The sequence below is a fragment of the Pseudorca crassidens genome, chromosome 7, assembly GCF_039906515.1.
Source record: "Pseudorca crassidens isolate mPseCra1 chromosome 7, mPseCra1.hap1, whole genome shotgun sequence".
In the NCBI taxonomy this organism is placed as follows: Eukaryota; Metazoa; Chordata; class Mammalia; order Artiodactyla; family Delphinidae; genus Pseudorca; species Pseudorca crassidens.
This window is the reverse complement of record NC_090302.1, coordinates 53,877,348-53,890,578: the sequence shown is the minus strand read 5'-3', so window position 1 is coordinate 53,890,578 and position 13,231 is coordinate 53,877,348. Positions and strand designations below refer to the sequence as shown.

Genomic DNA, 13,231 nt, shown 5'->3' with positions numbered 1-13,231 from the left:
TAGATATTTGTGTTTACTTTTAAGTAATTAAATATTGCAAGGTAAACAGTTAAGGCAGTTTACAGAAATTTTTAAGTTGTATCTGATTAATTAAACAAATTATTTTCATTTGATTTATATCTTATTAAAAGTATTCTACATCAGATCTATTTTATTATTTGTATACTTTTGGTTATAAAGTTCACATTATGAAATTGATTATTTTTCCATTTCTGAAAAAAAAAGCCCTTTAACGTTTCATATATAGATATATGTTCTGTTCATTAGCAAAGGAAGAAATATTTGATTTTTTATTGATTTTTATTTTTTGTTAAGAAATATACCATTTTGGCTTTGACAATATGCCTTATTATTTGAGGATACATAGACATACATACAAACATATCTGTGACATTTTTAACTTACTGGCATTGTTCAATGCTTGTAGATGTGGGCACTTGATTAGTTCAGTTGCCAAATATTACTGTTTTTCAAAAAATACTTATAGTTTTTATATGCTTGCCCATTTTATGGTGTTTTTAAAAAATATTCCTTGATCTCAAGGGATTAAATTCCTCATAGAATATTCCTTTCTATATTCTGTATTTCAATATTCTTTATTTCTATATTCTTTATATATTTAGAATGCCAATGGAAGGCTCTATCTAGTATATGTACACAAAACAAGAGCCATCATTTGTGTACAGTATGGTTCACTAGAGCTGCCCTAACACCATTCAAATGAGGAAACAATGCTTTCAGATCCCAGTCATCTTACTGAGGCATGTGGATGAAATATGTGAGGCAGGTTTGCTTTGCCACATTTTATGTGTCGTCTCTGTCAGTTGTTTCATAATCAACAAAGTCTTAAAATTTCAAAAGGAACACTAGAGACATACTGACCCACTGTTGTAGGCAGAATACTAGTCTGAGCCTTTATAACTGGATTTTCCCATCAGTTTACCACCTCTGTTTACACTAAATGAATATGTATATGTGAACTTATTCTATGTGTCATGTAGAGTACTCAGAAATCATGTGTGAATGCCTCTGGAAAACTTGTTTACTGACAGTAAGGTTACAGATGATTCATATGAAAAGAATTTTTTTTGACCTGTAAATTTTTTGGTCATTATAAAAATGAATGTTTATTTTGTGTAATCTTTTAAAAATTTCATAGGGGAGCGTTGTATATGTTCAGAGGCAATAGGTATATTTAAATGTATTCATATGTGTATGTGGTTCATAGAGAACCTAAAGGCTTCCTGACCAGAACGTTAATTTTATTTTTATTTTTAAAACTACTCTGCTCTGTCTTATAGGCTTGGTGGCCATATTTTCTAAGCCAACATCAAGTATAGGTTAATGACATGTTTGATTACATAAATATCATGTAGGAATATTTGAAATTAAAATTGTTCTGGAAAATTCAGCTGTCACGGTTAAAGAAAATAATTCTGACAATATTTTTAATGGATTTTCTTATTAAGAGTCTGAAAGTGTAGGTTCTAAGCTTGATCACAAATCTTAAAATATGTAAGCAAAATGGAGAAATGCTTTAGTTTGAGTGTTCTTATTATCATTTTTAGTATGTGACTGTAAATTCCTGGAGGACAGGAGTGAGGTCACATTCATTTTTACATCCATAGGAGCCTAGCACATTGCCTGACTGATAGTTGATGCTCAGTAAAGGAATTCTTTTCCTTCCATAACTTACATTTAACTTGAATTGCATGTAGAATATCACCTTTTTATCACACCTTCTATATATGGCATGGAAATTTGGTTGAGACAAGTAATGTGACATATATGCTGCTTTTGTAGAAATAATAACTGGTATGCAAATAATCAGGAAAGTGTGTTGGAAACCAGATCAAGCACTGAGATGGTGTATGTATGGCCTTAAGAAAGTCATTTAAACCTATTTCAGTTCTCCTTTTATAAATAAATAATGAACAGATTGATAATTCGATTTTTCTAATGTTGAAACTCAGTACTATATACATAAATTAGATTTTTCTAAAAATTTCCTGCACATTATGTACTTTACAGATTATTTTTTAAAAATTCAGACGGGACAACATAAAACTTTAAAATGTGAACTATAGATTGAGAAAACATTGCTTTACCAACTACCATTGTAGTATGTCTTCCAAAATTATGAAAAAACATAGCTTTGAGGTAGAAAAACTCAAATGATTGTAGTAAGTTATTCCTTTTCATTACACATATTTTTTAAAACCAGTCTCTAGGGAGTTTTTTCTTTCTGGGGAAAAAAAGACTGAAATTTTTCCTTACTGCTTGTAGAATTTGTCCCAGTGGATAATACCATTATTGTATTATCTTGTATAAGTAAATTGGATAAATAAATTAGAATTCTATAAAAATGAATAGAACCTTAGTGTAAATAATTATACAAGGCAGCCTGCTGTTCATGTGTTGTAACAAACCAACACTAACGACATATTATGTGCCATGCTGCCAGGCTTGGTAACATGTTTTTTTTCTGTACAATTATAAATTATATTTATAACCAGTTAATGGTATTATTTGAGTTCCTTGAAAAGGTATTTGTCTCCAAAATAGCAATCAATACAAGGAAAATTAGTATGTCTTTATATGTGCTTGAATGTTTGAAGGAATGGACATGGTCTGTGGTCAATAAATGACGGTCAGCTATTTACACTTCTGAGAGTTTTCAAAGTCAGATTACACAGTCCTCTGAATTACAACAGTTTACCTATTACATGGCTTGAGGAAGATCTTCTGAGTGTTTCTGTGTATTACAGTTGCAGTGTCTTAGAGACATTTTGGTGAATGATTTGGTTTCTCTGTGTTTACCCTGTCTTGTTTATACTAGCTCCAGTGGCTGTTGGACAATTACGAGACAGCAGAAGGAGTGAGCCTTCCCAGAAGCACTCTTTACAACCACTACCTACGACACTGTCAGGAACACAAACTGGACCCAGTCAATGCTGCTTCTTTTGGAAAACTTATAAGGTCAATTTTTATGGGGCTACGAACCAGGAGATTGGGAACCAGGTTAGTACTAAAAATAATATCATAAACTAATCTCTCTTTTTTAAACTATAGCTTTAAACAATATAGTTCAGTATATTGTTTGGGCAAAAGTACTTGATTACAGATAACATATAAAGAAAAACTAAAGAAAGCTCAGTTTATAAAATCCCCCAGGAAAAGGAAAGGTCATTATTCACTGAAAACTGCCATTCCAGTATGATGCATTGTCCTACTAAACATCAACAGAGTAAACAAAGCTTTGAGAAAAACTGATTCTCAAATCACATAGAAATGAGCAGACCAAGCTATTAATGGAAGATTTATATATGATACTTTAAAAATTAGTATATATCACTATCTTCTCTTTTGAAGAATAACTGTACTAAAGATGATGAGTAAAGTGACAAAGTTAAGTGGAAAACTGTGTATCTCTTGACTTGCAAAATTACATTGAAATGTCTTTATAAAAAACTCCTCTATTTGAATAGAGTAAAAATTAAAGCTGAGTTTTTCATTTCATTTCTGGAGACCAATTAAAAATAATTTAGTGAACTTGCAGATTTGAGGTGTTTGAAGCTCTCAGTTAATGACCTGGTCCTTTTTAACTTCTTATTGGCCTTTTTAAAACTCTTGATTGTGAAGCCATGCATCTATGGAAGTAAAAATATAGTATAGTTCCATTGCAGAGAAACTAGTAATGTGAAGAAGACTTACTTTCTCTGTTTCCTTCCTTTGTAAATAGATATGAGTGTTTTTACTAATCAAAATATGCTGAAAATAATACTTAGAACTATAGAGCTTCATTTTTGCCTTGCTATAATTTTTACAAGTTATCATAACAAATATTTTGAATAGCTGAGCAGAATGATATGGATGTTTTTGATTTCCTAAATCTTATAAAATCCATATTTAGAAGTATAAAAATAAAGATCCTATACTGTATATGACAGATGATATACCTTTAATGAGTTATAAGTCACAGCCTCATAGTATTCTAGTAAAGCTTTTTAAATATTCTTAATAAAATAAACAGCCTCAGTAATTGACTTCACTATAAATTTATACAAAAAAAAGGAGTGTGGCCATTTTATGATATTTACAAGGTCTATATGTAGTCAAAGTGTGAATATTAAGTGATTGTACAGCTTTCAGATTGCTGGAGGTTCGGTTCTCTCATAAATGTATTTTCTTCTATCTGTACTTGAAAGGATAGTATATTTTAAACTGAAGAATATGATTGTTTATTTGGAGTAAAGGAACTAGCTTCCAGTTCCTTGAAAAAACCTTGTTTCGCTAGTATTTTTTTCCCTAGAACCAGGAAAATCATTATTTGGGGACCTAACCTACTATATCCTAGCTGATGGCTCAGTAGTTATGCATACTGTGCCAATATTTTGAATCTCTGGACTTTATTCAGCATTGTAATAGCTGTATTGTTGTGCCCGTTTTGTTACTGAAAGGGATTTCAATGGATCCTATTTTGAGGCTCCATTCAAACCTTGAAACACATCTTTAAAATAGAAACGGACAAAACTGGGGTTGTTTGGGTTTGTGAATGAGTAGAATCCATACTCTATACTCTACAAGTACATATTGCAATATTGCAGCTTTTTCTTTCTGATGTTCTTTACTTCCCCCTCTCACTATGTAGCAATTGTGTATCCTGTTCCTTTTAAAATTGTATGTAGTCTTGTAATTAGAGATGGAAAACAAAGCCTAGAAGAATAAGGAGAAAAGAAATCCTAGGGAGAAAGTTTGAACAAATACTGTGTTATGAAGCTAGCAGAACTCTAATGTAGAAAAACTGACAATGATAGGGGTGAAGTGCCAGAGGTTCTTTCTACCATGGAAACTGTGTTAGCATTCATTCTACTCCTCACCCAGGGCACAGAAAGAAAAGCAGTATAAATCATGAGGCAAACCAACTGAGATTTTTTTTTTTTAAGTAAACCATAAACTGTTATTTATCCATCGATAAGATTATCTGGTGAATTCATTAAAACCAGAACCAAACTTCTGCTCAAGTTTCTGGAGCTAAGTAAAAGATAAGTAATATCACCATGTTTCTAAACAAAGGTAAATCAAAAGGTAGCTTTTGTTATCTCCAAATTAAGTTTAAACAAAAAAGACCATGGAACATACTGATTTCCCCCAACCATCTTCAGTGGAATAGAAAGAACCGCCTCTCCTCCAACCCATCCAAGATTCCAATTTATAGGAAACTGGAGAGAAACTAGGTACTTCGTGTATTTTGGGGTCTCACAAGAGAGATGTGATTTTACTTTGTATCTTTGTCATTGGCTACTCCCTCCTGTTCTCCAGTTTGTATGGGAACAGTTTCTGGTATTTTTTGTTTTTGTTTTTTGCTGTATTCTACAGTGGATCTTGGAGGCAAGATCTAATGTCTGCAAGTGGAAGGCATTAAGTTTTCATACTGGTTTATTTTGCTGAAACTATGTAGGTATTCAAATGCCCTATGTTTTTTAAACTAGCAATATTATTTATATAATAGATTTTAATGTCTTTTCAAATATATAGGATTCATCTAACGTGTGTTCTTCAATCTTGGAAGTAAAATTCTGTTTTATTTTTATATAAAATATTGAATCCACACTCCACTTGCATTTCTTCTTGTAAATGAAAGAAAAAGTTGGAAAGAACACGGATGTCTTGCTATATATAGACTTGAGAAAAACTACTATTTTCTCTTTGCAAAAATTTACATGTTTAAAATGTTATTTTTGCAAGAATTTGCAAATTTCATTCAGAGTAAAACTTTGTCATTTCTAATAACAAATATGGTCTTTCTCATGAACATGAGGAAGTTGTGACATTTTTTATCTAGGTGGAAATTTGCCATTTTCACCGAGAAATTTCCCCATGTCTGTTGTGACACATCTTATTCAGCTTGAAAAACTGATATGAATCCACAAAAACAGAGACTAATAAAATATGCTTTGAAATCAGTAGATTAAATGCCTGCTTCTTTTTTAGGTTTCAAAATATTAAATAATAGACTTCACAACGTCTTGTATCAGTGAAGTTATCTTAATCATCCCTGCAATAATAGAATTAGAAAAATACAGGACTTCTCCAAGACAGTAGAGTTAAGATTTTTTTCTCTTTGTTCTGCATAACCATTTGATAATAAATTCCTAGTTAGTGTGCAACCCTTTATCCTGTTAATGAATATCCTGTTAATCTAATCTTCTAAATTATAGTTAAAATATAAAGTTGAAAATAAAATGTAACTTAAATCGAGCAAATGGATTCTGACTAATATTTAAGCAAAAGTTTATAAGGAAAAATTTTTCTTAGGGCCTTGAATTGATTGATTCAGAATCTTAATTTGATTCTTCAAATGTAGCCACCATAAAAATATACAGGTGTCCAAAACAGGTAAATCATAAATATATAACATCAATATTTTGCCTTTATCTAATTTTTCCAAATATGAAATTAAATGGACATCCTGTATGATTAATATTGACTTGACTGACTTTTTGTGTCTCTGTTTATTGTTCTTTTATGAAGAGGAAACTCCAAGTACCATTACTATGGGATTCGTGTCAAGCCAGATTCCCCTCTTAATCGTCTGCAAGAAGACATGCAGTATATGGCTATGAGACAACAACCCATGCAACAGAAACAAAGGTAGACTCTGGAATTATCATTGACATGTCAAAGCTATGTATTTCTTTAGATGTTCTATCTCCTTATTTCTGAACAAGCAGAACAAATACCTAAGTGTGCAAGAATGTCGCTATTGCTGGTATACTTTCACTACAGACAGTTCTCAAATATGATTTAGAATTTCATTCTATTTTCCAAATCTTTCACAATTACTTATCAGACAGCGTGTTTGTCGCCTTTAAGTAAATGTGACATCCCAAACTATTCAGATAAGGAAACTAAACACAAACTGTAAGGAGCATCTGGAGAAACTTGTCAGTATTCATGAGCTTCTTACTTGTTAATCTGCATATCCTGCAGGTCATTCTTTTTGACAGTATAAATTCTTGCAGAATGTTTGGGACATCTTACATTTTCTTTGACTCCAGCTTTCCTAGATGTATAATTGTAGATACTAGAGCTATAAGAGATCTTAAGCATTCATGAATGGATGGATGGATGGATGAATGGATGGATGAATAGAATCATAGATCTTAGAATTGAAAAATACATCAGTCTAGTCTGGCCCCTCAGCCTTGTGGCAGTCAAAGCATGAAGACCCCTGTTTTTTCAGATAAATCCCAGAGAGGTTAAATGATTTGTACAAGCCCATAATGCTGCTACATAGCCACGGGCCTTCTGTCTCCTGTGACTTATATCACAGTTTGGAGTAAAGTGAAAAATCTTTCCCTCTTTACCAGTATAGCTCAACCATGACAGTAGCTACAGTTTTTCTTTTCAATTGAACATGCAAAATTAGGTAGGAGAAAGGAGGACTGCACCTGGTGCAGTTGGCCTAATCCATTGATCAGTCTCCCTAAGCCATTGATCTGGGATGGTGAGTCACCGTGGTGAGATCTCCTGCACATCATACTAGCTTAATCAGAAGCCTTAGTTCCAAGTAGCTGCTGGAGAAAAAAGTATATCACACAGTAGTCCTTTATCTATTTAGTCAGCAAGCACCAATTGAGTCTCTACCATGTGCTAGGCCCTGTGTGCAGAGATAAGACACGGTCCTTACCTTTGAGGAGTTAAGAAATTAGATGAGAAGGCACATGGGAATTTTTTTTTTAAGTAATACAACCTAAGAAATGCTAAAACAAAGCTTTGGTCAAGGAACTATTGGAGTACTTTGCTGAACTATTTCAGCAAAGTCTGGGAGAGGGAGGATTGGGAAGTTTCACAAAGAAAGTGCTATTTGAGTAGGGAATTAGAGGGATCAGAAAAAGAGAGGAACATTCAGGCAGAGGGAATGTAAACAAAATCACCACCGAGAGGGTCCATGACATCTTTGGTGAATGCACTCTGATCTGGTGAGGTTGATATTGCAGGAGAAGAATTGAGAAGAAGATTGGGTACTTTAATGGGAGATGAGATTTTAAAAGTAGTTTGGATCATAGATGAAGGGATTTGGTTGTATATGAAGCTAATGAGTTTGTTCTTTGTGCTTAGATACTGTGCAAGTCTTCAAAGACTTGCTTCCAAGCAAAACAATGACACTTTCATATTTTTTCTAGAGAGATTACTTTTTGATTTGGGGCAAGACATATTTAGTGGGAAGAGACTGGAAATAAAGACACTTGTTAAGTGGCTTTAACACAGTCATAATTTCTAGTGAGAGTATTCAAGACTGAAGAGTCAGTTCAAGATTGGCTATTATATAAATTATTATGTTTTCTCAAACTTATTTTTTAAATTGCTGATTCCTGTTTTTTGAGGTATAGTCAGTGAAATATACTAAGAAGGGATCTGGGGAAAAAAGCCATAAAACAGTCCCTTGTATAGTTGGAGACAGAGTTTGTGTGAATTGGAATAAACTGTTGTTGTCCTGAGACCATTATTGTTTCCACCTGTTAGTGGCAATACCATAGCTTTTACTTTCTGGTGTGGTCTCTGCGCTCATGCATAGCAGTACTACACATTGGAAATGTTGGTGCAATAAAGAAAAAAAAGATTAATTCAAAAATAATATATACTCAAACTTAAATGTGAACAATACCTTGGTAAATTGCACTCAAGACAGCTGAAACTTACTTCGTCCAGTGATTTCACTGCAAAGAATCCTAGCAAGTTTTCATGGAAATGGAAACCTTCAAGAGACATTCTTTATACAAAGCCTGGGTTAGGTAAGCAAGACCAAGGAATTACAAAGGTCTCCTTATGAAACAGATTTCAGGGCTATAAAGATTGATGAGCCATGAAAACCCTGCAATATAAGTATAGTAATTATTGCTTTTAGAATTAGACATAATATGGTTGTATTTAAAAAGTGATATAAAATTCTCGGTAATATTCATAAATTGTACCGACTTTAGTTTCTTATAATGTTAGCTTTCTTATGAAATAAGAATGTTAGAGAACCAAAGTACTGAAACTTCCTTTAATTTGTTGTTGTTGTTTTTTAACGGTACAATTTTGGATTATGGACAGTTGCTCTTGGAATGGTGTCTTGGAAAACTGCTTGAATTGTTAGTGTTATCAACTTCACCAACCCCTCACTGGGATTAGGACAGAGGGAGGTTTCTGTTGTCTCTTTGAAGGATTATATCACTGGCAACATTGATAGGCCTTAAGTGAAGCCCGTTACCGCATTTAGAGGAAACACTTGGACAGGAGAGGAAAAGTGTCTCTTCCTGAGTCTGGATTCAAGGGTTAAGAGTATTTGTTGAAAACGATGAAAAAGGGACTCATTGTACTGTTTGTTTTATGGCTTATAAAATAAGGTGATTCCAAAACTCAAATGATTCTACTGAATATATTAAATTTCACATAAGAAGAGCCTGCCATTCTCCTGTTAAAGTACAAGTGACATTTGAAAGGTTTAAAATATTTTATACTAGTATTTAATATTTTGGAATATTCAAATTGTTTAAATGCCTCAAGGTTTTTTGTATACATCTATATGTGCACATCTTCCATAGTATAAATGTACATGCTTCACCTGTTCCTGTAGTAAGAAAATTCAATTATATGCAGTGATTATTTTATCAAATAAAAATTTGTACATTTTTTCTGATAAGTTTGGAATCATTGTAGTTGTAGCATTAATGATGGTTATTGTTTTGCATAGCTTTATAATTTTTAGAGCTCCTTTACATACGATGTCTCATTTGAAGCTTTGATAGGGTAGTAGAGGAAATTTCCCCTTATCTACAAATCAGATTCCCAGCAACACCACCATATGGGAACATAACCATGAGTCTGGAAATAAATGGAAACAGCTTCTGACTGTAAAACAGATGTCACAGAGCCCTTAGTTTAGCTTAATTGAAAAGATGAAGCCATCCTCAAGTCATTTACCTAAAATAAAGGAGCAGATTAGAGCCCACTTGATTCATAGGCAATCATGAGATACAACAGCTGGCAGGAGGAAATATAAGTAGACTAGGGTCTTCGATTCACTTTTGGGTTACTCAGCTCAGCAGTCTGTATACATTCAGTGGAAGGACACATAGACCTAGGCATTCCAGTAGGCCCTTTAAGTATCACTATAGTGGCTAAAATCTAGTCTAACACAGTGTAATAACTATTTGGCATGTTGATGACATTATAGGTAATCAAGAAGAGGTTAACTACCCTGGTTAAGGAAACAGGAGAATGTGTAATAGTTGGTTTCTTTTAATACCTTCTGTTGAAAATATTTCATGTGAAAATAACTTCTGCACTTAAATGAGGTAGTCTTCAGTTTTCAAGGAAATTCACTTATGGACTAATTTGCTTACCCTAATTTAGACAATAAATAAATTAGGTTATTATAGAGCAAAAAGGAGATGAGTAATTTTCAGCTTTACAAACTAAGTAAAAATGTTTGCAGCAGTTTATTTCTAATATTTAAAAGAAGCACTCAGAGAGTGTTGGCACATGTATGTCAGCTATTCTTCCAAATCCTAGTAGCAAAAGTGGTGGAATAGAGCCAAGTGTGTTTGGCAATGTGCTTGGCTGTGTTTGATCCCAGTAGCCATTCTCAAAGTATTAAACTGCATATATCATTCCTTCAACAAATACATAACAATCAATGGTTGCATATAGAATATGTCCATCACAACTAAAAGAGAATTCACAGAATCATAGAAGTTAGAGCTGGAAGAGGGAGGTCACCTAGCACACCTCATCCTCTTGACGAGAAAACCGAAGTCCGTAAAGGATAGATTAATGTATCCACGATAATATAGAAACCAGGACAAGAAACCAGTCCTCTTGTCTTTGTTCTTATAAGAATTCCGTCCTTCAAGAGGTAATATAACCCAAAGAGAAACGTGCACATGTAATAAAATTTAAGGGGAAAATCACACTTGAGTATGTCCTAAATAAGTGAGGAAATGTGCCACTTTCTGCCTCTGTGAATGGTCTTTTCATAGGAATTGGATTCTGTGAAAGAAGAAACCTTTGTGGCACTGAGGAGAGGAAAATAGAGGCCATTGGAAAGATGGGACAGCAAGGCTAGTTGGCTGTAGACAGATGTGAAAGCATGCGTGTTCCTAAGGAGTGAGGACAAGAACCTTTGTCATTTGAAGACCTTTCTTAATATAGTTTCATAGATTAGTGGAATGAACCTTATATTTAAAGGTGGGAAATAGGGATTTGAATACAGGCTGCTTTGGCACTTCAGTGTGTGTGACTGAACTTCACTGAACCTCAGTTTCTTCATCTGCAAAATGGAAATAATAATAGACTACCTCAAAGATTTTTTTGAGGTTCAAGTGGAAATAAAGGACTTTATAACCGGAAATATCCAAGTGATAGGATAAAATAATAATTATTATCATTATTATACTATATGCACTAGAGAAAATGTTTCTTTAGAAAATATTTCTTTAAGAATAAGGCTGTTTTGGAGAAGAATGAAGCCTGGCAATTGGGCAAGTTTGGCTTCCATTTCTTTGTACCTCCAGGACTGTGGTTTCCAACTGTGATTGATGTTAATAGTTTACAATTCCTCTCCTGGCCATAAATTCCCTGGGGTCATTACAGAGATAAGCGTCTAGGGCTGGTAAATTGCTCTGAGGCAGCTGAGGGTGGCAGGAGGGTAGGAGTCTTTAGTGGGAGGATGATCATGTATCTGCATTTGGCTTTTAGGAGACAAACAAGGAATCTTGGCACTGAGGTATTTAATGTTCACTACCACTGCAGCAAGTCCTTGCTGTAAATATATTTTCCATTGAAGATGGGAGAATCATAAATAATCACATTCAGTAATTATTAAGTATAGTCATTCATGTAAAGTTTGTTACTACTAACAGTCCCCACTTATCCTTCTGATGAATATTTATTGAACTTGTAAATTGTTCATCAATAAGCACTTTATGTGCAAGATCTCATTTGGCAATTATATCGTTATCTACTGATACGGAAACTGAGGCTCATTTAATTTTACTGTATGCAAGAAGCTAATTTATTTTTTCCTAGATAGAGCTTCAGATGACCTTTTTCCGTTTTTGTTGCTGTCTTGACATCAGGTGGAGTCAGGTTGTCATTCTCCAAATAAAGGAAGAGTGAGAACATTCCTGTAGGATCAGTTTAACAGAAAGGACCAGCTGTAGACAAAAGAAGTATCCTAAAGGTGTCATACATATTTGTAGCAAGAATATATCAGTTCTATACAGTTAACCCTAAATTACCTACGCTAGGAGAACTCAATGAAGAAATTCATGAGATAAGGGAATCTTATTTGCCTCTTTCAACACCTAGGAGAGCAGTAAGCACATTGTCATTTGTGAAATGAATGAATGATCCATAGACTTTTATTTCAGCCAGCAGCTTCAGCCTCTTCCCTTTCCTACCTCTCCCACATTTCCTACTAAAACTGATGCAATTGATACAAATACCCCCATTTGAATTTAATTTTTCCTCCTATCCTTTCCCAATTATAGATGTAGAGCTAATGACAAGACAAATACTATGAGAGCCACCAACAAGGATTGAAGAGATGTAATAACTATCATTAACCAGCAGGGTTGATGTTAGAAGTTGTTTAGATATAGAAGTATTCAGTGTGACATCAAGGAGTTCATTACTATTCTGAAAAGATGGCACTCAACATTATTTTCTTCTGATCTGTTCATGTTTATATCATTTAGTTCATTTCAGACCTCAAATCATCTAAAACTTTTCTGGGACAATTTTTCCAAAGAGAATCTCAAGATTCCAGTAGAAAATTTTAACCTTTTGTCCCGATTATCATGCAAATCAAATGATTGTGTACCTTCTAGACTTATAAACATAATAATGACTCTAAATGCCTATACAGCTCAGATTTTGCATCTTTCATGTGCATTTTTCACCGGATTCAAAGGTAGTTTTACAAATGTTTCATTTAGTCTGTTGAAAATCCTTCCACCTGCTACTGTTAGTTGAATGTGATGGTAACTATATACCATTCTTTGCCTTCCATTGGACTCCTTCAGTGTCTTTATGTGTGAGATTATTGACAGAATTAGATATTATTTTACAGTAGAGTTACAGCTGTCCAAGTTCTAAATAACAGCTATGACTAACCCCACGGGGGAAGATTCCTAATAATTTTCCAAGTTTCTGTGTTAGTGACAGGTTTCATGCATAC

At 33.7% G+C, this 13,231-nt stretch overlaps 1 protein-coding gene across 7 annotated transcripts in view; it reads left to right on the top strand.

Moving 5' to 3' along the window:
• Positions 1 to 13,231, top strand: part of RFX3 (regulatory factor X3) — a 289,832-nt gene that overhangs the window by 217,976 nt on the left and 58,625 nt on the right. For all 7 annotated transcript variants that reach the window (XM_067744268.1, XM_067744267.1, XM_067744270.1 and 4 more), the window contains 2 exons: positions 2,840 to 3,021; positions 6,535 to 6,654. In XM_067744268.1, coding sequence (XP_067600369.1) covers positions 2,840 to 3,021; positions 6,535 to 6,654 — 302 coding nt within the window. The remainder of the gene's footprint in view (positions 1 to 2,839; positions 3,022 to 6,534; positions 6,655 to 13,231) is intronic.